The following is a 27,093-nucleotide window of genomic DNA, read 5'->3' as shown; positions in this document are numbered from 1 at the left end:
GGATTCTTTGGGGAAAATCATGACTGCTAAAGTGGTCTAATATGCTTTAAATATACAGCGTGGATGTAACCCCAGTAAGATTAAAGGTAAAGGGACCCCTGACCATTAGGTCCAGTCGTGACCGACTCTGGGATTGCGGCGCTCATCTCGCTTTATTGGCTGAGGGCGCTGGCGTACAGCTTCCAGGTCATGTGGCCAGCATGACTAAGCTGCTTCTGGCGAACCAGAGCAGTGCACGGAAACGCCGTTTACCTTCCCTATTTATCTACTTGCACTTTGACTTGCTTTCGAACTGCTAGGTTGGCAGGAGCAGGGACCGAGTATACATTTCATGTGCGCAAATATTCATGTCCCGTCCTGTTCTGTTCAATGTAACTTTTATTGTTTTACCTATTAGCTGTGAAAATCATGGGAATGTTGTTTAGGTGCTTTATTTACCTCACAATACTCTGATATTAACATAATTGATAAAGTGTCTAAATGTTTACCAAGTCCTGTACCAAGATTAAAAACAAAACAAGACAGCCGTTGCTCTGTGGCTTACAATCTAAAAGGCACAACACAATAAGAAAAAGGAATGGGGAGGGAAGATGAAAGCAATCAAATTCAAGTAGCTGTTCTGAAAGTTACGAAAGCTCAGTGGTGTCTTTTGATCTGAGCAGGCAGGCCTCCCTACCTTTAAGCACACATACATAAACAACCCAGCAGCCCTACGATGCAATGTCATGGGCGCTTTTCATACAGGCGGACGAAAGAACATGTGGTTTTGAGCAATGATTTTTTGAAGACGCTTAATCCTCATGTAATTATAGGCTGCATAAAAATGCCAACTCCTAATCTTACAGTTACACAAGATTAAGCCTCAATGGCCTTTTCATGACTTCTGTCAGTTGCATAGTGAACAATGATTGTTTAATTTAAGTATGGTTTTAGGACTCAGATACAAAAACCCAACAATACATGCCAATGGTTTTTTGAATGACTCCTTGTCATGTTTTCAAAGTAAGAACCCATCATTTTCATAGTCTGGATAGGACATCCCACATAGGTGTGTTTCTTTATTGTTTCCTTGTGCCTCTTTCACAAGCAACAGGTAAGCTTCACTTGGAAGGGAGAATCCTCCAGATTTAAGGCAGTGATCCACTGACTTATATGTATACAGGTGGGACAAATAACACAGGACTGAAAAATGAAGCAAATACACAGACAGTACCAGTTTCACAATAACAGCCCAGCCCTTCAAAATCCAGAGCCCAAATGGTTCTTTTAAAATTATCATGCATAGACTCTTCTCTAACTAATGTGAAACCCACTGAATTGTCTAAGATGGACTTTCAGACTACGTGCAGTCAAACTGCCTTTTCATGTCCAGACACTTCATTGATGATGAGGTTTTGCTAAGCTTCGGCATAGACCTTTCTTTTCACTTCACACAATGCAACAGAATGGCCAACAACATTATCTAGAGGTAATTCATCTTTTAATTATAATGTTTCTAACTAAGGCCTGACTTGCAGATTATTTTCCTGGCATGATAACACCATTTCAGCTTTCATGTGGTGAATACTCAATCTGAATATGCATTTCATACAGTGAGTTCATCATATTATAATTTCGTTGGTCTATGCTGGTGTGGTAAATGCCAGCTTTCGCTATGTGGGAGTGCAGTTAAATAAAATTGTCACAAGATGAAGTAGACATAGTATAATTACTTTAAGGCAACTTTTCCAGAGCAAAACATAAACTTGATGATTGGGTCTGAGGGTCACACAGCTCCCTCTTTCATTAAGCTGACCAGCATTAATTATTATGGAATTAATAATAAACAAACAAACAAACAATACCAACAACAACCACTTTCAACACACCCGCCATCTCATTGCTCTTTGCAATAATCTGGTAACATAGTCCAGTATTATTATGTCTATATTGCAGATGGTAGGCTAAAGCTAAGTGGCTTGCCTAAGAATAAACTGCAGTGACATTTGAAGTGGATTTTTCCCAGCTCATCCTCACTTGTTCGCTTTCTTATTAAAAACAGTTATTTTTGTTAACCACTTCCCCACATTAACTCAAGAACTATTCACCGTATACATTAGCATACCCTTTTGAATAACTACAGTAGGTGTGGGGAATCTTTGGCCCTCCAGATGTTGCTGAACTGCAACTCCCATCATCCCTGACCACCCTGACCATGCTATCTGGGGCTGATGGGAAGTGTAGTAACATCTGGAGGGCCAAAGCTTCCCCACACCTGAACTACAGTCTATCTAGGTCTTTTCCTTGTCAGCCATAGAAGACAACACACCCGTTGTTGAAACACCCCTTGTTCTCAGCAATCAACACCATCAGTTTAAGAAAGCACCATTAGGCTTTGTTCACTTGTGTTTTTTCCCCCCTGGGGATCCCGAGATTGGCAATAACCTGTGAGTTACTCTTGTTCATATGGTGTACAGAAGCCATACCTTTGCTGGGCTTTTTACCAGGGTATGTGTGAAAGAGAAAGACAGTACATACAAGTGATAGGAGAAAGTACTTGAGTAAATTCAGATTACTTGCAAAATAAAATGTGCATCTATCATCTATCTATCTATGGCTTTGGCATTAATAAATGATACCCCCAAAGTGTTCTTTCACAAATCTTCAAAGCACCTCTGGAAACATTTGAGCAACCCGAAAAAAACAACTTAAAATTTAGTTATTTATTAAATTTCTATACCGCCCTGCATCAGAGGATCACAGGGCAGTTTACAATATAAAAACACAAAAATATCAACATAGTAACAAACAAAAACAATTACCCCTCTCCAGTTTAAAAAGCCATATACAGTATATTGTTTAATTAACCAAAGGCCTGGGAGAAGAGGAACGTTTTAAAATTCCATCTCGGGGGAGGGGGGGAAATAAAGAGGTTTTTACTTTCTTCCGGAGACTTCACAGCAGCCTTATAAAAAGAGCTATGCTCTGTCAGCGCTGTGTCCGTAGATGGCTTGTTATTACCCAAATCCTCAGCTCCCTAACTGCAGAATATAAATGTGCCGTTATTCATGTGCCTTCCACAATGTATTTCCCAGCCACAAGTCATGGGTGCTGTTAAAGCCTAGTGAGTATGAATCACTTCGCTGCTATAATTGATGTGTTTATGTTATTTATCTGCTCAGCTGCCTTCCATGATTAATAGCATGCAGGCGTGCCCGGACAGCTCCAAATGTTGTATTATTATATGGCTGTCATATTTCATACAGATGGATCTTCCTGACGATGAGCCTGATCGATTAAGCAACAGAATGTTGCGCTATGACCCAGGCCAAGACAAATGGACAGAGTGCCCGCCAATGAAGTACTCGAAATACCGCTTCAGCACAGCTGTAGTCAACAATGAGATTTATGTCCTGGGTAAGAGCAAACAGATTTTTAACAGATAGGGCGGCCACTTTTTATTTTCCCCAGCAATTTGCCTCTGCCAAGTGAAAGATTTCACCCCCTCTCTCTCCGTATTGTAGGTTAAAGAAAAGGCACTGGGACAATAGGAAAGTACCCTTGAGGTCATAGGTAAGGAACCTGTAGCACTCCAGATGCTTTAGGACTCCAGCTCACACCATCCCCATCAGCATGGCTGAGGATTATTTGAGTTGGAGTTCAGTAACATCAGGAGGGCCACAGGTTTGACACCCAGGCCCAAAGTGGTGATAATATAAAGCCATTCTAAAAGGGGCCCCAGGTATCAGTAAGCTAGGAATGGCCCACCTTTCTTTCTGGCAATCAAACAAATATGTACAGGAGCACTGGCAAAATAAGAACAGCTCTCTCCATGTGCATTTGTCCTTATTAATTTTGGGTGCTCTTGAAGGGATCACTAAAAGGCATGTTAAGGCAAGCACATTGTAATTCTCCCTTCAAGCATCTTGGGGAACAAACAAGGGATTTTTGTTGACACGTGATGACACAGTTTTATTCACAAAGAAGGAAAGGGAATGGAAGAGAATGGGAATAGATAAAGAACTTTATGGGGCCTGAGCATGTTTCTTTTCGCTGGCACTCTAAATCCATAACTCTAAATCCAGGGGGGGCTGGATTTAGTCCCTTTTGCTTCCCCTCCCTGCTGAATACCTGATCAACATGATTTCTGCTAAGGTCCTAACAACTTGTTATAATCAGATAGAAGCCCAGCATGCCTCTTTTACAGGAAAAACCATCTGGGGAGTGAGTGATTGGGAGCAGAGAATTAATGTGTGCAAGGGGGGGGGGAAGGCTGAGCCTATTCTCCTTGCTGTTTCTGCCCCCCCCCCCCAATCTTGCATCCCAAAGTGGCTTTTCCTGGGAGCAAAGGGCCATAGGGCTAACTTATGCACATTTTCATTTAACATATAGTTTAATCCTCATTGCTATATGCATGCATCCTTCAGCAAAGGTGTCATAATTCAGACCACATGGGGCAGAATAAGATTTAGTCAATGATAAAGGGTTCATGACTCATACTAGGTTGGATGCATAAGCTTTTCATTTCAAATATACAGATCTCTCCCAAAACCGAAGTTCATGAAGCATTTGTGCTCGACCTTCAGTTTTGGATTGAATCAACACAAACTCTTTTCCACACGATCTGTTGCTGATATTCTCTCAAGAAGGAGATTCAGTCTGCAACACATCCTGTCAATTGTCAGTCTGTGCTCAATTTCCTGGCTTTCTCACGCAAAATCAGATGTGGGTTTTTTCCCTTCAGCACCACTGCAAACTGCCAAAAAGAAATTGCAGTGGCTTTATTCCAGATTTACACTTCCTAGTGGTATAACAATTTTGGAATGATTTTCAACAGTTTAGGTTGAAAACTGTCAGGTAGTCACAGAAGATTCCATTTCTTTTAATTGCTTATTTACCCCAGGCTTGGGGTATATGTCCAACCCAACTTTTTCTATTTTAAAAGGGTGAGCAAAGAGTGTTATGGCTAAACCAATCTTTACAATAGGGATGGAAAACCCATTGCCCTCCAACTGTTGTTGAACTCCAGCTCCCATTAGCCCTGGCCAGCATGGCAAATACTCAGGGGTGACAGGAGTTGTAGTCCAGCAACTTCTGGAGGGCCACAGGTTGTCTCCTCCTTATCTAGTTACAGGCAGAATGTCATTGTTATTTTGCATTGTGATTCCAGATAACATCATGCAAATATGGCATGCAGTTGGGGTCTGGTGGGGGCACATTCAATGATGAGGAACACCTAGATTTACTGCAAGGTGATGTGAGTTATGAATCTTTGCTTTAAAGGCAATACCGAAGGTGTCCTACCTAGACAGAGAGAAAGGCAGATTATAACATTGCAACGTGCAAGTTGAAAGTTTTCTTGTGGCGCAATCTTAGGCATGTTTGGTGAAAGCCGTCCAATAGATTTCAGTGGGGCTTCCTTCCAGACAGGTTTACATAGCATCGCAGCCTCATTCTGGCTAGCTCAGCTCTTGATCATTCCTATGACAGCAATGACAGAATGAGAATTGCAAGAGCTGGAGGTGACAGGCCAAAGAATGGTGGCTGCCGTGAGAACAGAAAACTCACACAGCTTGCTAGTCTGGGAGCCATGATTCCTCGAGACATTAATTGCTTCACAAGTGTCAAACAGCTGTGTTCAGAAAAGGATTCACAATGGTTCCCCACCACCACCACCCTCCAAAGAGGAACTGTTAGGATTGTGACAGGCAGGAGCTTTCTGTACTGCTGCTTTGGCAGTTTAGTGCTAAACTGCAAGTGGGGTTAGCCATGCCAGCAGGGCTGCGCCAGGAAGACACTTTTGCTGCCTGAGAGTGGAGCAGCAAATGGCATTCTCCATCCTGCAAGACAAGATGCATAGTTCCCAGGGAGCTGTCTCACTTATTTTGCCACCAGAAACAGAAAAATATTACAAGGGCGTCTTCCTCTTGTTGATGGCAAACATAAAATACTAATGCATTCCATATTAATTTACTGTCCTTTCATAACACAATCAGCTGCCTGAGGTAGACACCTCACTTTGCGTACGGGTAGGGCTGGCCCTGCAGAGCAAGAAAAGGAGGGACTATGTTTCAAGGGCATGTTTCAACGCCCTCCCATCAGATGTCAAAGAGATAAACAACTACCTGGCATTTAGAAGACATCTGAAGGCAGCCCTGTTCAGGGAAGTTTTTAATGTGTGACATTTCAATGTATTTTTAATCTTTGTTGGAAGCCGCCTAGACTGGCTGGTGAAGCCCAGCCAGATGGGCGGGGTACAAATAATAAATTATGATGATGATGATGTTAATCAAACATCAGAATTTATTTATTTTTAGAAGATATATATCAATATCCCACCCTGCCTGCCTCTATGGTAATGGAGCTCAGAGTGGTTTGCAGCAACTTTAAAATTACACAGAAATGGATACAGCAATAAAAGCATCCTAAAGCAAGGGGTTAAACCACTAAAACTTCTCAGTCCAGCAGGTCAACCTCCTTCCAGAGTAAAAATGTATTTGGCCCCATCTGCCGTATACATTTAAAGCCCTGCTGTATGACTTCAAGGCTTCCCCAAAAGAATCCTGGGAGCTGTAGTTTGTTGAGGGTGCTGAGAGTTGTTAGGAAACAATCTCCAGAGTTCCCGGCAAGAGGGATTGTTTAACCACTCTGAAAATTGTAGCTCCGGTTTCCAGAGCGATGTAACAAGAAATCCCTCTTCCCAGAGAACTCTGAGAATTATATCTCTGTGAGCAGAGCTTTCCTGACAACTCTCAGCACCCTTAACAAACTACACTTCCCAAGATTCCCATTGGCATGATATTGCTTAAAGATCATAGTGCAGGTGGGGCCTTAGCTGGTGGAAGGCCTAGAGACAGGGCCAAGGGGATCTTCTGAGATTTGGAGTGCCATCATCTAGTACTGGCTTTTATACCACTTTTTAACCTTATTTCCCATTGCTGTTACCCTGTGTGAAAATATTATTGGCAGTAGGCCTTCCGTTACCTATTTTATTTGTATACCACTTGGCGTGCTTTTTGATCGGTTTATAAATCTTCTGACTAATAAATAAATTGAGCATTTTACAAAACTACCCCTGGATTAAAATCATGTCAAAGTGATAGCTGCGGCTAAGTGGCTGGCACCATAGGAATGTCGCTCTGTGAATTTCAATTTATCTCAGGGGTAAATTTCCTCCCAAAGCAAATGTATAGCCAGAAGAAACCATGCCCAGCTTTCATGTTTTTAATGTGATTGGCAGGCCTTCAATGATCTACGTGGGACTCATTCAGTGTTCCCAACGCTGCACATGCGGCTCCTTACAACCTTAGTCTGAGGTTTCTGACTTTGGCTACTCAGGCATATAAAATGCTGAAATAGATGGACACAAATCTGATCCAAGATGACAGTCCCCTTACATTCCGATGAGAATGAAGCTCAGGTTGCTTGGGCATCTGATAGCATTATTAACTGGGAACCTGTGCTGTGTCTTTGATCAGATTTCCTGTCTTTATGCATTGGTTAAAATTCCTCAAGACTCCCTTACTACTTAAATGCCACACAGTCTTTTGAAGGAAATGAAGAGCATTTCCTGAGGTTCCAAACCCTTTATTCTTTTCACAGTATTTGACTGATCTTAGCTCTTTCTCTCCATATTTTCCCAGGAACATAACTATATTTGTTCAGAAGCCCAAGAAAGAGTAGTATTGTGTTCCTAATGACAGAGCCAATTGAATTCAGCCACTTTTTGGAAGAAAACCAGATGGGGGAAGGCACTGTTTGAGGTCATGCATTTTAATCTCTCACATTAAAAAAAAAGAGAGAGAGAGAGAGAGGCAAAATAATCCCTCACAGCTGAGTCTGTGAAAACTCATTACCAGCAACGGGCAAATTAGAAAAAAGCCTTGCCAAGGGCACAAACTTAAAAACACTCCCAGAAGAATGACAGTCTGTGAAATATAAGTCATCAGCAAGGGCTACAGCCTTACCATTAGGGGTGTTCATGCTGCATTGTTTGCCTGTTATGTAATCCCTGATTTTTTTATAAATAAGAACATACAGAAGGAATTAAAGGAGAAATCCTATTAGAAAAGGCTTGGAAATCAAAGAATCTTTGTTTATCCTCCTCAGTCTGGAATTCCACCTCATTAAAATCCCGTTTTCCCTGGGGCTCTTGCTGAGAGCTTCTTTTAAAAGTTTTAAGCAGTTAAGTGAGGTTCAATTAAATTCTGAATATCTTCATCATAAAATACTTATTTGAAACAGCACCCAGGGATCTCTCCAGAAAGAAAAGTTAGAATAGGCAGGAGGCTGCATTGCTCTAGTAAGCAAGTTTGGTTTGAATAAATTACACTGTTTTTAAAGTAAACACATTAGTGTATTTATTTTAGGAGTTTCTTAGAGTGATAGCGAATCAGCTCAGTTCTGGTCTGTGTGTTTGACAGTGAAGTCAGTGATTTACCAAGAGCTGACTGTGAAACAGTAAAAGCTGTGAACAACTTTGACCCTCTATTTAACACACACACACACACACACACACACACACACACACACAAACACACACACACACACATTCTTGGGAACTGTAGTTTGTTCAGGATGCTGTGAATTGTAGCTCTGTGCAGGGTAAACTACCATTCCTAGGATTTGGGTGGGATGTGCTTTAAATGTGTGGTGTTTATACAGCCTCTGTCCAGTTTCTGGAGACAAATTATGGGAAGTATTTAGGCGGGCTTCTGTTTGCTTTACCTAGCCCAGTTTCTCCCTCCTGTTTTGCTGCCAAGCTCGCTAAACCAATTGTGCGGCTTAGCACACACTTATCCTCTGATCCCAACCACATTTACTTTGGAGCAAGTCCTATTGATGTTGGTGGGATTTACTTCCAGATAAGCATAGACGGCAGCCTTTCTGGCCCAAGGGGCAACCGTAACAAATTGAAATGCTTTCCCATTTCAGTCTTAGAAGAGCTTGCCAGGTCTATCTTTATTGCTCCTTTATTTCTTCATGAACCAGTTATGCAGAGCTGGTTTACAGAGAATGAGAGAGCAATGTATGGGCTCAGGCTCTCAGCTTGACTGCTGGGACTAGTGAAGAGAAATGTTACAAGAGAGATTACAGCTATTAAACCCATTGTGTATTCCAAAGATCAATTTAACAGTGAATTATTTGGAGAGAAAGAGAGAGAGAGAAAAAGATTAGTTTCTCTCCCTTGCTCACAAACTGCGCTCAGTTGCAGGAGTATCCCCCCTTTTCTTCTTCCATTAAAGAGGCAGCACTAGTTGTAAAGCACTATTTAAAAAAAAAAAATAACACCAACAACTCACTGTTTGCAATTAATGAGCTTAATGAGGTCAGAGTTACTATAGTCTCCATTTGACATGGAACTGAAGGTGTTGTTTTTTGAAAAGGTAGGGAATGAACAAAAGGTCAAACGTTTCAAAAGAAATGTTTTTGCTCATGTCACCTTGTTGAGGTAAGACATTGGGCTGGGGAAATTGAAGATTGTTTGTTTGTTTGTTTGTACATTTCTATCCCACTTCTCCTACCAGGAGTTCAGGGTGGTGCATTGTGGGCCATGCACTGCTCTGTGGGGTGGTTTTGCCTCTAGTCTATTAATTTTAAAAAGTAGACAATTCTGAAGATGCTGGTAGGAGTAGAAACCTGACTCTCGGCCAGGTGCACTCCTAACACCTGTGCCACTTCTAGCACCTTCGCTGCAAGCTGGCCAGCCCTGCAGTTCAGGGCTGAAACGCTGAGGATAATATCCTTTCACTGACACCACATTGTGTTTTTACATCCAAAGCTTGCTTGATAATCCCAGCTTCTTAATGGCTGTGTCTTCCTTCCCATTTATATATGTGTTTTATAAACACAGATTTGTTAAAATTTAAAATCCATTAAACTCATTGCTTGCAGAGCGAAAACGCTTTTTGATTGCAGAGCTATCCAGGCGTGATATAGAAAGCTCGGAAGCATTAATGGCTTTGATAACACAAAGATGTCTCTGCTGGTTTGCTGTAGTTATGCTGTGACATATGAACTATTTCCCAGATAAAACAAATAATGTTCTTACTGCACATTGAAGGAGGAGGGGAAAGTGTATTTATGGCACTAGGGAACACTGTTTGGACTAAAATTCTGCCCCCTTTTACACGATAAAAAGACAAGCCTGGACACATTGGGTGGTATTAAGTTTTACTCAGAGTAACTCCATTGAAATTCGTGGACCTAACTTGGGGCTCATCCACACTTCCATTCCCCTGGGAAAACCCACTGTTTATTGCTGAATCAGAGCAAACGGCAATCAAGTTTTCTGCAGATTGCCGTTAATTCTGATTTGTTGCTTAAGAGTGGGTTTTCCGGGGGAAAGCAGAGGGGCAAAGACAAAACTGCTTGGATTTCTGCCTAGAAAGCACAGGCCAAGCAGAAGTGTGGACGAGCCCTGAGTCTGAGTAAGACATAGCTGAATATCACCCATAGTGAAATATTTTAGATATTCAGGCGGCATACACACCATACATTTAAAATAATGGCTCCCCCCAATGAATCGTGAAAACTGTAGTTTGTTCAGAATGCTGTGAATTGTAGCTCTGTGGAAGGTCAACTACAGTTCCCAGGATTTTGGGGGGAAAGTTGTGCACTTCATGTATGGTTGGGTACGTAGGAAGCCTTTTTCTGACCTAAAAGTTTTCCAGCTGCATGGAGATTTTGATGCAGAAGCCATCCCCTGCACACATTCTCCAGGCGGCAGAGCTGCAAAAGAAACTGAAACAATTCCCAGAGTTCCTGGGAGGAGTGTTAAGCCACTCTAGGAATTGCAGCTCTGTGAGGGGAATGTGGGAGTCTCTAAACAACGCTCAGCACTCTTAACAAGCTACAGTTCCCAGAATTCTTTGGGGAAAGCCATGACTGTTTAAAGTGCTGTGATGCTACTTTAAATCATGCAAAAGTCAGCAACAAATCACATGTTCCAGTAGAAGATGGGGGCGTTTCTGATCACTGTTGATCCATAGGTCTAATGCACTATCAAAATGGGTAGATGTGGGAAATGAACTGCACTACTAGCTCAAAAACAACAGCAGCCCTTTGATGACATACCGTATTTTTCGTTCTATAGGACGCACTTTTTCCCCTCCAAAAATTAAGGGGAAATGTGTGTGCGTCCTATAGAGCGAATGCAGGCTGCGCCGCTAAGCCCAAAGCCAGAACAGGGAGACGGAGCACTGCGGAGCGCTCCGTCTCGCTGTTCTAGCTTGGGGATTTCTGCGCGCACAGCCTCTCCAGGGCAGCTGGGTGCCTTCACCCCGCTGTCCTGCAGAAGCTGCAAGGCTGTTCCCAAGCCAGAACAGCGAGGCGGAGGGCTCCGTCTCACTGTTCCAGCTTGGGGACGGCTGTGCGCAGAGCGTCTCCAGGGCAGCGGGGTGCCTTCACCCCGCTGTCCTGCAGAAGCTAGCAAGGCTGTTCCCAAGCCAGAACAGATGGAGGGCTCCGTCTTGCTGTTCTAGCTTGGGGATGGCTGTGCGCACAGCCTCTCCAGGGCAGCGGGCGCTGCGCTCCAAAGGCTTCAGGGATCTTTGAGGCTGGCAGTGGGAGAAAGCAGCGCTTCCCCCCACCACCAGCCCCACAAGCCTGGGTGAATGTACCTTGAACGCACCTTGTTTTAGAGGGGGAGAACAAGAAAAAAAAAATTTTCCTTGTTCTCCCCCTCCTGTGGTCTGGTGCGTCCTATGGTCCGGTGCATCCAATGGAGCGAAAAATACGGTACTTTCTTATTTTGGGGCCTGTCCTGTTTTTACTGTCACTCCTGGGGACGCATCGGGAAATGTCATGGGCAGAGCATATCCACACAGGTGTGTACTGTGTGCCTCTGTTTCTTCCAGCACTTTTGCTGAAGACACGCACATGATTGCTCAGATTCTAACATTACTTCATCCCTATCTACAATGCTCAGTTCAAAGAGTATATGAGACACTTCTTTCATTATTTCCTGTTTACCAGCAGCATTTTTTAACTGCAGTTTGCCATACATAAATCCAACATAAAATCGAAAATGTAAATCATCATAAAACAATCAGTTAAAATAATAGAAAGAGCATTCCACGGAAGAAGGTGACTGCACGCCATCACTCTCCCCACAAAAGGCCTGGAGAAAGAGGTGTGCCTGCACCCGTAGATGAAAAACCAACCATTTGGTGTGAGATTCACCTCAGACAAGGGGCCACTACAGAAAAGACCCTCTCTCATGCACCACTGCCCTTGAACTTGGCAGTATTGCACTGGAACAATTGCATTCCACTGTTCCCTGCCTTAGATTCTGCACAACAACACTCTGAACAGCCCTAAGAATCACAACCAAATTTTCGGATGGAAAGAATATTGTGTTTTCCCAGCTTCAAAATACTGCATGTTACGTGCTGCTGCTGGTGGGAATACTAATTCAGATAACAGCAACATTCCTTTGAGGAAATACATTTGGATCTGCCACAATAAATTGTTATCAACTGATTGCCTAGGGAAACCCTTATTTGTGTAAACTCAGAAATCCTTATTTGCATAAACACAACCCAAGAGAAACATCAACACAGGAGAAAAGGAACTTTGAAAAATTAATAATAATCTTGATGCACAGCTGCTAAGTGGGACTCTTCCCTTTTTTAATTTATAATGATTCCACCGTCTCATAAAAAAATCAGGGCAGGGCAGACCCTCCAAGTGTCCCTATTTTCCAGGGACATCCCTGATTTAGAGAAGTTGTCCCAGTTTCTGATTTTATCCTGAGATATCCCGCTTTTCCTTAGGACGTCCCTATTTTCATCGGAGAAATGTTGGAGGGTATGGAATTATCTGACTCCTGAGCTTTCTGAAGGCAATCCTATGTAGGGATTTTTTTTTTAAAAAAAATGTTTCATGATTGACTATGTTTTTACATATGTTGGAAGCCGCCCAGAGTGGCTGGGACAACCCAATAAGATACGGTACGTGGGGCATAAATAGTAAAATTATCATTATGGAATGGGATGTCCCTGTTTTCATCGGAGAAATGTTGGAGGGTATGGCAGCGTACAACTAAATGTATACAATAAAGCACTGTTAAAATAAATCACTGGCTAATCGAAAGAGTTTTAAGCAGCTACTTAAATAGGTCTGTTGGCATAAGGAGGTCTTCAAGAGATGCCTGAAAGTCAAAGGTGAGGATGCCTGGCGAATCTCAGCTGGAAGAATGTCAGCTGAGACCATGGGACCAGTGACACTAAAGGCCCAACTTCTAGTTGAAGCCAGCTGGGCCTCTCTAACACATAGGACACCTAAGGACGCTTCTCCAGATGATCATAACTAGTCACAATCATATATCTTTTGGTGTTGCCCTTCAGCACCAGCAATGCAGGGAGGACTTTTGGGGTGAAGAGAGCCCTACAGTCAGCACAGCTGCCCTTCATTGCAGGCAGAAAACAGGTTCCCTCCAAAATCAACAAGGAGCCTTGTGCCACCTTAAAGACTAGCACATTTCATTACAGCATAGATCTTCAAGTCTGTGAAAGCTTGTGCTACGATAAAAAAAATATGTGTTAGTCTTTAAGGTACCGCATGACGCTTGGTTGATTTTGCTGCAACAGACAAGCATGGCTGCCCCTCTGGGGGAAAAAATGCTCCATCCAGGGTTCTTTGTTATATTGCAGCGATGATCATATCTCTTATTAGGATTTAGGCTGGCGTTGTTGGCTTCCATAGCAACAGAACGAAACCTAAAGGGAACAAAAGCTTGCCTTGGTCTTTTCATGGAGCAGTCACCTGTTTTATCTGCTGGTTCTAGAAGTCTTTGAGAAGCTTCAAGCTATCACTTAGGAATGCACAGAAAACTGTAGTGAGGGCTAGATGTCTTCTACTAGGAATTGGATTCATTTAAAAGAACCTTACAAGGGCACTCACCGCTGACTGTACATTTGTGAAACCATTGAAAGCATTGATGTGGCCTGGTTTCTCTGCCCCATCCCAATTATTTTATATCTGTCAGGCATATAGCTGGGGAGAGGAAATGTGCCTGGAATGAAACTACAATTTGAGTCCTCTGTTGTGGTATATCTGGGTCACACAGGAAACATGCAGGTATTCTGGAATCAGAAGGCCTTTCTCATAGGAGCATACCTGTAAGGCAAATGCAAGTTGAGCGCCAAACTATTCATCAGGGTGTCTTTAAATTTATATATTTTGAACTGCATTCCCCCCCCAAAAAAATAGTTTCCAAGCCCCCAATATAATTGAAATTGGTTTCTTTCCAAGTAGTTACCATCATTTTCTGATGAGGAGGTGTCCAGTCTCCCTCCCTGGGCTTACGCACGCAGCAGTATATAATGATTTTGAATGGCCTGTCAAAGCTGGCTTTTCACTATTAAGAGAACTGCACACATTCTGTTCCAGTTCAACATAAATCCCCTGCTTTGTTTCAGAACTGCAGCGCTGCAAAATTATTATCTTTTTGATTGCAATTTTCATTTTGAAATAACAGTGACAGAGGGAGTACCCGCAATGAGGGACCTTTTGAAAATGCTGTTTGGAGTAAATGAAGGAAAGAACCTTGAGGATAGTTCCCTTGACTTGTCACTCACAGCCCTGACTGCACATCAGAACATTTTGTGAAGATGCTCCCAGGCTGTCACTATTTTCAGGTGGGATTCACTCACATCCGAGCAAATTAAGGCTGCACAATACAAGCTGATTTAAAGCTCTTGCAAAGCAAACTTTCTCCAAAGGATCAGACCTTTTGCAATAAGTCTACTCACCTCTCTTGGTGCAGTGGTGTTGCTGGACAGAAGAAGCTTCACTGGGGCCCCGACGGTGGAATTCAAACGGCAGTACCCTTCCTGATAGGCGGAGGAGGCATATACCCCCGCCACCTATCAGGAGCTGGATCTTAGCTTGCACCCTGCATTTGCTAATGGGGATGCAGGCTGAGACGTGGGCTGTGCCAGGGGGTGGAGCCAATGGAGCTGACAGTGGGCTCCCCTCGGATCCGCCCCATGCCCATTTTAGCAGCCCACACCTGGGGCACAGCCTGTTTGTTCCTGCGCTGGGTTTCACCCCATACCACCCACCCACTGTTTATACTGATAGGCAATGACTTTGCTGTGGCTACAGTGGTCGCTGTTCTTTACAGGGCCGGGTAGGATTTTGCCCACTAGGAATTTGCATTGGCACTGACCTGGTGGTTTTGCCTACCTCACAGCAATTCGTCACAACTAGTTGAGCATTGGAGCAATCCCTTGTTTTGGAGGAAGGGGAGGTTGCAGTCCCCGCCTGCCCCTCCAAACGCAGGGGTATCCCATTAAAGGGATCCGGGGGAAGTGGTCATGTCCACGTGCCCTGGGGGGGGGGGGGGCAGGGCCAAAGGCACTCCCCCAGATGGTGGTCCCTGCGGGGGTCACCCTATTTGATGTAAGTCTTAGGAACCCCCGCCTGGATTGACGACACGTCACTTCTGGCAGGCGGGCCAGAAGTATTTCGATTGCCCCATGCCCAAGCCAAACCTCTTTCATCTGTATTAAATAAAGTTGTGGCCTGTTTTGACCCCAAATCCCCAGTCTGATTGGTCTCTTATTTATATGGGTTGAGGTATGGGAAGTCCGATGCCTTGACCTGCAAGGAAAGTGGTGGGGAAATGGACTGCAAAGTGTTGGATAATACTTGCTTGATGCAATGTTGGGCTTGTCCACAACAGAGCTTACTGTGGGTTTGGGGCCCCTTGCAAGCTCATGAGGACTGTGCCCTGCGGACGGGAAGTGGGGAAGGCGGCAAACAGGTGGAAAAAATGGACACAACATCATTCTGGAATTGAAAATGGCCACCACGTTATTGATTACAGATGTAGGTCAGCATTGGCTTACGCACTGGGTATGTAGCCTGACTCAGCCTCCTGCCTGAAGTTGTTGATATGGGTTGTGCCTGGGTTAAGGGTTGCCTCAAGATGCAGATTAACTAAGCTGCCCCCACCCCCGGCCACCATTGGATGTTCTATGGCCCATCCACTCCCTATTTGGGCTTCAGGACAGAATCTTCCACCCTGACCCCTTAACTGGGGTACACTGAGATATTGCAAGGGGATAATGCACCATCTCACACACCCATTCTGGGAATAGACCAAGGATTCAAGACAATGTCTTATCCACCACATGAGCCGGCCCCCACTTTGCTGGCTTGCCACCAAACCCACCTACAACTCCACCAACTCAACAGGCCCCAGTACACATCTAGCAACCAACTCTCTTTGTCGGCAGGTGATAAGTGCACGCCATCCGGATGATACAAGTCCTTGACGAATGCAATGCCTGGGTGCCGTATGACTCTGCCACCCAGGCGCTCCACACTGCTTTGTTCAACTTCGACAGGGAATGATTGATATGTGCAGGCTCCCTTGAGCCACGCCATTGCTGTTGTTGCAGGAAATGCCCCATACTGTACCAATCTCCCTCAGAGTTTCAGCCTCATCACAGCCTTGTTGCCGCATCAAGATCTGCCGCCGACTGTGCTGCTGACACTCTGTGCAACTGGCCAAAATACTACAGTGGCGGACCCTTGTAAATTCAGGTTTACATGCCACAAAAAATAATCCAATAAGCGGGGGTGGGGGGTGGGGGCTTTCCACTTGTCCTGTGCTTTCCAGGCACAGGTCTGAGTGGTTTTCTGTTTGCCGCACTGCTTTCCTGGAGAAAACACACACTTTACCACTGAATCGGAGCAAACGTTAATCCGCGGGAAACCCAACTGACGTTTGCTCCAATTCAGCGCCATAGGGCAGGTTTCCTCCGGGGGTGGGGGTCTGCAGGAAAGTGAAAGTGTGGATGAGCCCTCAGTTAATCTGTCTGTAAAAGGGGAACAAAGCTGACAAAGTATTGCTAATTACTGTGACAACAGGATTACTGTGAAGACATGAGTTCAGAACTGCGAGTGACGCTGCACCTATCAATCCGTGCCATCGTAAGGACAATAATACAAATTGAGTCAGGAGGAACAGAATGCCCAGCAGGCTCCTCCTCCTCCCCCAAACAGCTTCATCCTAGTGAGGGACTGAGAGATGCTTTTAAAATGTAAATTTAATTACCAAGGTTATGCCCAGCTAAAGAGGATGTGAGGGGCTTAGTCTGAAGCATACATGGCAATGGCCAAAGCCAGCTGTAAGAAAGATGCTGTTAAGGAGCTTTTCTTCTTTATCTGCCTAATTTACCAGCTGACCAGACAAGGGCACTATTTAAATCAGAGAGGTGGCATGTACTTGCCACTCTGAGACTACGAACAAAAGGCAAGGCATTAAAAAAGCTTGTTCCTCAAAGCCATTTGTATTTATTTATTTATTATATCCACCACCACCCCTTTCTTCCTTCAGGGAGCATGGGATGGTTCTTTTACCTGCCCTTCTCATTTTATCCTCACAACTGGAATGGAGCAAGCAGGATGCATTGCTCTGTTGACCGAGAAAAGGCAGAAGGCCTGGCTCCTAGTATTTATAACAGCTCCTGGCCTTGTACACCTCTGTTTCTTTTGATGCTCAAAAGAGGACTCTGAGGTTGAAGCAGTCTGTGACAGCTCACCAGCCAAATCCCCTGTTGCTTAAGGTTTTCCAAGACCAAGCAAAGCAAATGAGCAAGTCACTTCTAGGGATTCTACTAAAGATGTTTGGAAACCGTATCTTCAAAATTGTACATTTTGCTACTTCAAGCCCCACATATTTACATTTCATGAATGTGTAAGGTTGTGGTTTTTAAAATTGCCCATCTTATTCTGAAAGCATCCAAAGAGCCTCAAAATTCAGTGCACATTCATAAAGTTCTTAGATGCAGTTACAAAAGCAGAGAATGTTAAGAAGCGCAGTGGGCAGAGAAGTTCCCAATTGTTGGGTACAATTTCAATATGCTTCAGCAAGCAAATACTGTATGCATAAACAAATAGCTACTTTACCTCATAAGCAGATATCACTGGAAACTGTGACAAGAGATATTGCAGCCTGGAGCTATAAATGGAAAGAATTGTATCTGCTCTAACTGGCTTTGAATCAAGTCCTAAGACCACCATATGCTGCTGAACCACTTAATTATATAATGAACCTGTTTAAATGGGAAATCTCCAAATGATCATACTGCGAGCAGAAAAAAAAGACTGTGTATGTCATAGGGAAATCCTTCATTTTATTGCCTCCTGAAGTGAATCCTCATTTTCTCCAGTAAGTGAAGAAGCAGTAACTCAGTAGAGTTTAGATAATTTGCTCACCAAATCTTCAGCACAACAAATTCTTTCACTATTTAGGGTTGATATAGAAAGCATCTGTTTTCTTCTCACCCAAAATGTGGGTTCTGCTAATGCAGGAACAGATTTGAGAGCCTGTTGAAAATCTGGCCCTCCTGTGGCAATCTGAGAACACAGCTGTCGTTTTATGTTTAAAACCGGTCACTCCACCTTTCCTAAATAATAATCCTTTATTGGAAATAGAATCAATGCACATTATATGGTGGGTGCATTCAGCAGTGTAGATGCAGAAGTTTATGGGTCATGCTAGCACATTCATCTCTGCAATTTAACAATTACAGATTGCCCACCTAGAACTGCTCGGTGGGGGTGGGGGAGATTGTAAGCAGCCCTACTGAAGCCAACAGGACTGCTCCAAAATAAGTTCAATTGTATTCCATGAAGGTCATTCTTATTCTGTGCTAGCATTGTCAATATTTTGAGAAGAGGGCTCTGCTGAATATCCTGCTGGCATCTCTCTCCTCCCACCCACAAAACAAGTGCTGAAACAGAGTTGAAATAAGTGTGTGTCGCGTGTGAGCAATCTAACTGTTGAAGGATAAGAAAATACATGTTCCGTATATGATGCCTTACCTCCTGCTGGGTCAAAATTGAGGAGGACATCTTTGGAATCAGCCATGGGCATTCAGAAAGAGTGGACCTCTGAAGGTTTGAATGGATCTGTTTCTGTGCTTGTGAGATGTGCCAAGCACCTAGGAGAATCTGAATGCACTGTGGGACACTTTGCTTTGGACCACAGCAACACTGATGCTCCAGAGTGTACTGTTAGCAGCATACAAATGGAGGATGCCTCTGGGATGCTGCAAATCTGTCCTAGCCAATCAACGCTGAGCACAGACCTCTCAATTTACTGGTAATTGGTAGAGTTTCTTTTGTTCAACAGGAGAATTATAATAAGCATGCTTATTAGGGCTTGGGAAATTGTTGTAGCGGTGACATAAAATTATATTGTTATGTAGGCGTTTGTGTGGTGTTTTCAAAGCATATACCTTTCACTCTAGCAGGCAATTCATTCTTATGATACCTGAGAATGGAGAATCATTTGTTCTGTGCCTCCATCATATCACTTTTGTCAGGGGAGGAGCCCATAGCTCAACAGCAGAGTGACACATACAAGAGGCCACAGTGGCAGAGCTTGCACACAGAAGGCAATAGCTTCATTTCCTGGCATCTCCAATTAAAATAATGCCAGGTATTAGAGCTAGGAAAGACCACTGCCTGAAAGCCAAACTAGATGAGATATAACAACATAAGAAAGGGCTTGGTGGATCAGACCAAAGGCCTATCTAGTTGAGTGTTCTGGCCAATCAGCAGCCCACAAGCAAGATGTGAGCACAATAGGCATGGGGGGTTAACTGTTTGTTTCCCACTGCAGTCTGATTCACGGACAGGGGGAGCATAATTATTAGTTGCAGTGGAAGGAAAGCTCCCATTTGCAATCTAGCTGGAATGAGTGTATTGTTACACTCCCTGAGCACTAGGCTGTGTGGATTCAAGTAGCAAACCATGTGAAGGAAGAGACTACCAAACTTCAAGGTTATTTATTCCTCCATATCTATACATGTGCAGAGCAATCCTGTGGATATTTATTGGAAGTAAGCCCCATTATATTAAGTGGAACTTATTCCCAGGCAATTGTGCAGAGGATTGATCCCAACTCATATGATTAGTTAAAAGTTTTGCTGTTGACTTTTGTGGGGGAAATATTTATTCCAACGTAAGTACGTGCACATTTGCAGTGCTCAGCTAGCAATATAATTTATTGTGCATTCCTTATTGGGTAATATGCTAGCATCTTTTAAACATGGCCTCCATCCAAAGGCTGAAAATAGTTACACATTCAGATACAGATTTCCTCCAAGGCCAAATAGTGCTTTAATACCAGACTCGTCACTCAGCCAGATACCCCCCCCCCCATTTAAAATTAATGTGCTTTTGTGCAAACATCCACTTTCAGATATGTTAACATTTCATTCTGTGTTAAGTAAACACTGCGTGCCTCTTGGTACATGAAGTGAGTTTTTAGCCCCAACAGCAAATACATGCAAGCTTTGATTGCTACAACTGAGGGCACTTCCTACCTTATGTACCACATTCAGAAGCCTGTGCGTGCTTCAGGGTGCGTATGTAGCTTCTGTACCAACAAGCTGACCCATTCTCTTCAACAGAACTAGCAGTTCTAGGCATGATTTCCTTTAAGCCCACTGAGCTCTCTCATCCATTGCTTTGAATGTGAGGAGTTCCATGTGTGCATCAGAGCTCTGGCCCTACAAAGAAATACTGGCCCCATAATGTGTGCTTGTGATCATAGGTATGGCAGGTCACCCCCATCTATTTAATGCAAGATCCTGGGGAGAGGTACATGGCTCTGCTTCTGAGGACATTCAGAAACCTCTGAGCCATTCCTAGAACCTTGACCTATCACAAGTCACAGAACTTCACAGATGAAGGAAAACTTCCCATTATGGTTTTAAAGAAGGGAAGGAGTGGTAGAAAAGCACCTGTGATCTAAATACAGAGGAAGCAATGCAGCATGCAGCTAACGGTGTGTTCACATGACCATGCAGTGAATCCCTCACCTCACCCTGTGCATTTCTAGGTCTTTGCTCCTAGCTGTTCACATCAGCACAACTTCATTAGTGTCAGATTCATTTCTATTTATGTACATACCGAGGGGACAGTTACGTCTTTACCCTATGTAAAGGTTTTCGTACCTTAGCTAGAGATGAATTGGAAATGGCTTAAGGACTTGAATCAGTGTGAAGCTTGTTTAAAAAATAATGCATTGAACAGTAGTACTTTACACCATAACAGAGGATATATAAAACATTCTAGATAACGTTGTGTGAACACAGAATAAAAACCCAGCCCTGAGAACACACTGAGGGATGAATTATTTTGATTATTTAATTTCTATACTGCTTAATATATTAAAATATTTCTAAAATCGAAGCAACAACAGACAACCTGAACCAAAGATTACACAGTTACATATAAAAATATTATATTTATACAAAGTTACTTATATATATAAATGAATATCAATTCATTTTCCTTCTGACGTACCCTCCCTCTCAGCCTCTGAGTTCTCACCCAGGGTCCAAGCAAACGTTTAGCTCACCCACCAAAGTCTCACAATAGAAGTTCCTGGAAACAGGGGACATCACCCTAGTCTCTCACTCTGGACTTGCTTTTCATGCGCAGACCCAAGGTGGACAGGACTTCCTCAGGCTGTATCCTACTCAGCTGGACTCCCCACACCCAGTTCCGGGTACAGCAAATTTGTTGAATTTCCCAGGGGGTCCAGAGGATGGGGAAAGGGTCCCACTCCATTTACATCTCTTTCTCCACCCTCTGTCCTCTCCTCCTTCTCCATTGCACAGTAAACGGGAGAGTGAACACAGCCTAAGTTGTGTTGGCTTCAATCGGACTAAAAATGCTTAACTTTTGAGCATCTTGCCCATTATGAACGATGCACAATTTGAGCTGACCGTTTATAACTTGGGCACAACCACTGCAGCCACAGCCTAGTAAAATATATTGGCCTGTTCAAAATGTACTTCTTGCCACATCTGGCTTTGATAAAGAGTTGTGGGAATTCTCTTTCAAAGAGGCAGCGAATTCATGTTTTGTTTAATTAAGAGGTATCTGAATAGGCACATTTCCACCTGATCCATTTGTGTGTGTGCTCGCACAGAAAGTCTGCATTTCTTTCTTATCTGTTGCACACAGTCCACATTCTTCCTTCAGGGGTCAGCTCACTTCTGCTGTGGGGATATCATATTTTCCCAGCACTCAAACTAAAATATTTTGTACCTTGGAAAACGAGACGGTTCTCCCCAGATACTACATTCCTTGCTTTGGTTGCGGCAATGAGGAATGTGGTTCTGCCAGTGCAATAGACAAATTTATTATTCAGTGTGTGTGTGTGTGTTTCCCTTAATGATGCTGTGTCCAGCCATAATTTTGAAAAAGGAAGGGGCAAAGAGCAGCAAGGTATACCACACCACCTTGTGACCATTTCTTTATGCATTCATATATTCACTTGTCCATCGTTAATTCTTTCAAAGGTATGTGCAGTGTTTTGCCTCTCTTGCTATGGAATGCACATCCAGCCTGGTTTTTTTAAGGGGTGAACAACAGTTTAAGTTTCTCCAGCACACCAAAACCATTTAGTCCTCTCTTCTCCTATTTATATGCACATAGGACAGAATAAGGAACCTGGAGTCCTCCAGGTGTTGATGGACAAATTTTTAAATAATATTTTTGACATACAAGTTTTCCAATATACCAGACTTGCACAAAACAACAGATTAAAAAAGAGAGTGTGTGTGTCTGTGTGTGCTACTCTCAACCATATCAGCAGCCACAAAGGAGCACCTCACCAAGCAAGTATGAGGTGTGTTCATAGAAGACACTCAACAAAATGTCACCATATAAATGTTAAAAACACACACACACCATACAATGGGGTAACATGCAATTTTGTATTGGATTCCCCCCCCCCATTATCCATAGATCAGGAAAATATGAATTAAATGTATGGGGAGTGTACGCTACCACTTGGATGAGGATAATGTTGTGTGGATGACGTATAAGACATATCATATCAATCAAATCAACTTTAAACAGCCTTGTGTACACAGCTGATATTAAGAGCCATTAGTGGCAATGCATTCCTCCATGTTTTCTGCTATCATTAATGTATGTCTCTGTCTGTTTGTCTTCCTCTGTCTACAGGTGGGATTGGCTGCCTTGGTCGAGACAGAGGACAGTCACGGCAATGTCTTGATGCAGTGGAGATCTATAACCCTGAAAGGAATTTTTGGAGAGATGGTCCTCCCATGCCCTATCCTCTTCTCTCCTTGAGAACTAACTCTACCTCTGCTGGTGCCGTGGAACGGAAGCTCTATGTCTGCGGGGGATTTCGTGGAGCAGGTACTGGATAAATCCAAAGAGAATGTGGCTGTTTTTGTAATGTGCATTAGGAGCCACCAAGGCATCTGAATACAGATTCCATCATCCTAAGAGATACAATTTGCATCCTGACCAGCTTTTATAATCCCTTCATTCTTCTGATACATGAATAAACTGAGCATCATGTCGCCTGTTCCCTTGGAACCAAACCTGAAGGGTGTTTTTATTTTCCCAAGCTTTTCAACCCTCTGTATGTTGCCCATGTCCTGACTGGTGTTTGTTTTTCATGCTGCTGACTACTTTTATAAAGTTGGTAGAGCAGGAGAATTTTAATCTCAGGTTCATAGTTTCGACCCCCAATTTGGGCAAAAGATTCCTGCATTGCAGGAGGTTGAACTAGATGATCCATGGGGTCCCTTCCAACTCTACAGTTCATATATTTTTTCTCTCTCTCTCTTACACACACACACACACACACACACACACACACACACACACACACAATCTAGGCAGAAAAAATGAGAAAGTTGCTATAACAGAGTTCCCAGCAATATCTGTGGTTCAGCTTTCTCCTAGTGCCTCTTAAATGAGACCCCACCCTGTGGTTTATATTATTCCACCTGATGTGGCCTTGAGAACATGGCTCCGCAGCCATCCATCATGTATGTAGGGCTGGCCCTAACATTAGGCAGGGTAAGCCTTATACAGCTGATTTTGGGTTTCATGAAAGGGCAGCAGATTGATATTTAATTTAATATGGGCTGTATCCAATTAAGTAATTGGATGAGAGCAAGAACTTCCTCTACTTGTTTACCTGCTGAAGGCGACAAAATCTGCTTTGGAGGGTTAGGGGAAAACCCAGAATTGAAATTTTTTTTTGGGGGGGGGGCAGGGATGCACAGGGAGATGTGTGTTCTGTACAGCTTTACTGGAGCAGTGAGTGCCATTTGCTGTTCTCATCCCAGGCCTGTGTAGTGAGCATTGGTGTGAACCTGCCCGCACTCCGTGTTTACACCAGAACATTGAAAAAATCTGAAGGCTTGCTTGCCCTTCAGCTTCTATATGTGGATCTCCACAGCTGTCGAAACTAAAAACAGCAATGCCCTTGGCCAGACTCCCCCTCTAGTGTGCAATGTGTACTGTTCCTTATCCTTGATACTGCGCACGACTGCTTTCTTTGTTTTCATATATTCATGGAGCTTACAGGAGAATAAGCACTAAGGAAGCACAGAACAGGGTTATCTTATCATTACTATTAAAGTCCTGAGAGAGATTTCATGTTCCCCAAATAGTGAGAATAATACTGTCCCACTTGTGTAAAATCTGGTCCCTGTCCCACAAGGTCAGCCTCACTCACACACACCGGCACGCTAAGCATGGACTTTTCACTGTCATAGTAGCAGCTATTGAACCAATCGGCATCCTTCGCTTCCTAACTCATCAGCATACTTGGATACGGTTGGTTAAAAATATTTTGTCAGGCGTCTTCAGGCATGCAGTCTTCTCATACTGTGGCTGTTCGGTTTTCTTTCTCTGCCCACCCCCACCCCCGCCTGCCAAATACACCTAGGTCTTAAGTACATCAAACATGTATTCCCACCTGACACAGCTGCTGTTGCCACAGTTCCTTTCACAAGGAAAACGCCGGCAGACAGATACATTATCTAGCACTAATGAATGTCAAGTCAGGTTAATTACTTCCCAGATTCTCTGCTTAGGAACACCACAAAACATGCATCCATCTTTTATGTGACAGCAGTTCCAGCTGGGCTAGGTTTGAGTTGTTATATCTCTTCATTTTAAAGCTCTGTGTTCTGGATTCTATTCAAAACTAACCCTTCTTCCCACTGCCATTCTTTAAAAAAATAAAATAAAAATGACAGACATATTCATGTGTTCTCAAGAGGCCTGGAACTGTACAGCTCAGAACACGGGTGATGATGGTAATAATACATCGCTGTATTTCTGTGGTAAATCTTGTGGGCCCCTCCAGGCATTCTTTTTATTGTGCGTTCAGGATGATTTGTGCTCATGGTGGTATCAACGTAGTTACGCACGATGCTGGTTTCCCTTGCAACAGTTTTGGGGTATACCTACTGTTTTGTTTCCAGTCAGAGCATGTCGCATAGTTTCCTCCTGAAATTGTGTCACTTTGTGTACAACAAGTATTCAAAGTGCGTGTGTCTTTTCTCCCACTTTCGCTGTGCTATAGTGCAAGAGTACCTTGACAGAGGGCAACTATGCGGTGACACTGAGGGAGCATTGCAGAACAACTAATGTTGTGTGGACAATTATTTCATCAATAAAACACCAGAGTGAAGGGGCCCTGGGTGTTTTGCACTTGTAATAGTGCAGCCTATAGCACTGACTGGCTGAGCTGGTGTGTAGCACTTAACAGTTTGCAATCCAGCTTCTGTGACTTTGGCCAGGATGTAGTTAAACATCACAACGAAAAGTTTGGATGGGCTGAAAATCTCACAAAGGAGCAGGTTAAGGATTATGAAGAGATCCTGTGACATAGGACAGGGATTAGCAAACTTCAGATTTGTGGGTTCTACTCATTATTTTTAAATGAAATCTCAAGTTCTGCCACCTGGAGCTGGGTGCAAAAGATATACGCATGCTAAGAATGAAAGGACTCTGAGCCCAGCAATTGTGTGTTCAGTTGTGTGTGTCTGCAGGTGGATTTCACATACTGATTTGCCCTAACCTGCCTATTCTTTGCGGGCTTCTATTCATCTTTTATTTTCATTCAGATCTGAAAAACAAAAAGCTGAAACTTAGTAGGTGAACAAATTCTGAGTACTTGTGGCATGCATCAAGTAAATGAAGCAATTAGATTCAGCATGACTAACTGACTTATCATCATACAGTTTCTGAATAAGGCCTTTTGTACATCAGAACTGCCATGATAAACACCCTGTCAAAAATGCCATCATGATGGGAATTGGAGCCCTATCCTGATCTAGAGAAAGGCAGGACTGGCACTTGAAGGAAAAAGGGAGGTGTTTTTCACAGAAAAGTTTGCCACAACGAAAGAAGGGCTAATGACAAACCTCAAATCTCATCATCACGAAAAACTGACTTTGCACGCAGAACTGCTCAAGTTACTTGCTTTGGAGAGTTCTTGGAATAGTCCCTTTCCCCCTGTTATTTAGATGTGGGATAGCTTTCCTCCACCCCGCTGCCCTTAAAGGGATGACAAAATGTAGCCCAAAGTTGGAGGTTGGGGAAACAGCATGTAAACAAGATCCTGAACTAGTGCTGGAGGTTCCCAAATGCATGAACTCACAAAACTCAGTATGTGTTTGTACTGCAAAGTGAACAAAATGTGACCAGAGCCCCTGACAGCTGCTTTCAAGACTGTGCATTTATCTGAAATGTCTGTAAAATAATTATTTATATTACAATATAAATATTACAATTTGAGAATCCCAAGTGGTGCTCAGGCCAGTGGACGTCAATACTGGCTGCAGATCATCACACAGCTACAGGCCCTCAAGTCTTAAGTTTGCATAAACAGTGACCTGGGCTGAAGAGGCAGCTATGGCGTCCATTTGACACTGAGATGGAGTCTGTTCAGAGAACTGTTGAGACTGCAGGCAGCTATGATTTTTCGTGCTTGATTTGCTGCTTAATATTGGCTCATCCTTGCTATTAGTAATTGCTGTCTTCCCATTATTCTATACGACTGAAGCATTAAGAGAGCTCATTATAAGTAGCTTGAAAACTCTGCTTGAAATCCCTTTTCCAACCTGCTCTGACATCAGCCAGGAATCCACACACTTTCTTCCATTAAAGCAGTAAAACAGTTATTTGCTTATTAACTGTGCTGATTCTGCTAATATGCATCTAATGATAACATTAAGGCAGGGAGGAATCAATCTTTTTGTTCTGGTGATTCTCCCCGCTCAGCTCCTTTCCACC

General features: G+C 43.3%; 2 protein-coding genes across 4 annotated transcripts in view; one reads left to right on the top strand and one right to left on the bottom strand.

Moving 5' to 3' along the window:
* Window positions 1–27,093, top strand: part of KBTBD12 (kelch repeat and BTB domain containing 12) — a 48,723-nt gene that overhangs the window by 11,569 nt on the left and 10,061 nt on the right. Inside the window, exons 4-5 of one of the 2 annotated variants that reach the window (XM_028719182.2) lie at window positions 3,246–3,396; window positions 22,990–23,187. In XM_028719182.2, coding sequence (XP_028575015.2) covers window positions 3,246–3,396; window positions 22,990–23,187 — 349 coding nt within the window. Of the gene's footprint in view, window positions 1–3,245; window positions 3,397–14,461; window positions 15,267–22,989; window positions 23,188–27,093 lie in introns of those variants that run through there. The other variant, XM_077924960.1, reaches the window with a different exon arrangement.
* MGLL (monoglyceride lipase) overlaps window positions 1–27,093 on the bottom strand; it is a 147,829-nt gene that overhangs the window by 111,339 nt on the left and 9,397 nt on the right. The window lies entirely within an intron of this gene.

The sequence above is a fragment of the Podarcis muralis genome, chromosome 2 (genome assembly GCF_964188315.1).
Source record: "Podarcis muralis chromosome 2, rPodMur119.hap1.1, whole genome shotgun sequence".
In the NCBI taxonomy this organism is placed as follows: domain Eukaryota; kingdom Metazoa; phylum Chordata; class Lepidosauria; order Squamata; family Lacertidae; genus Podarcis; species Podarcis muralis.
The sequence above is the reverse complement of the archived record's forward strand: the minus strand, read 5'-3'. Positions and strand labels throughout refer to the sequence as shown.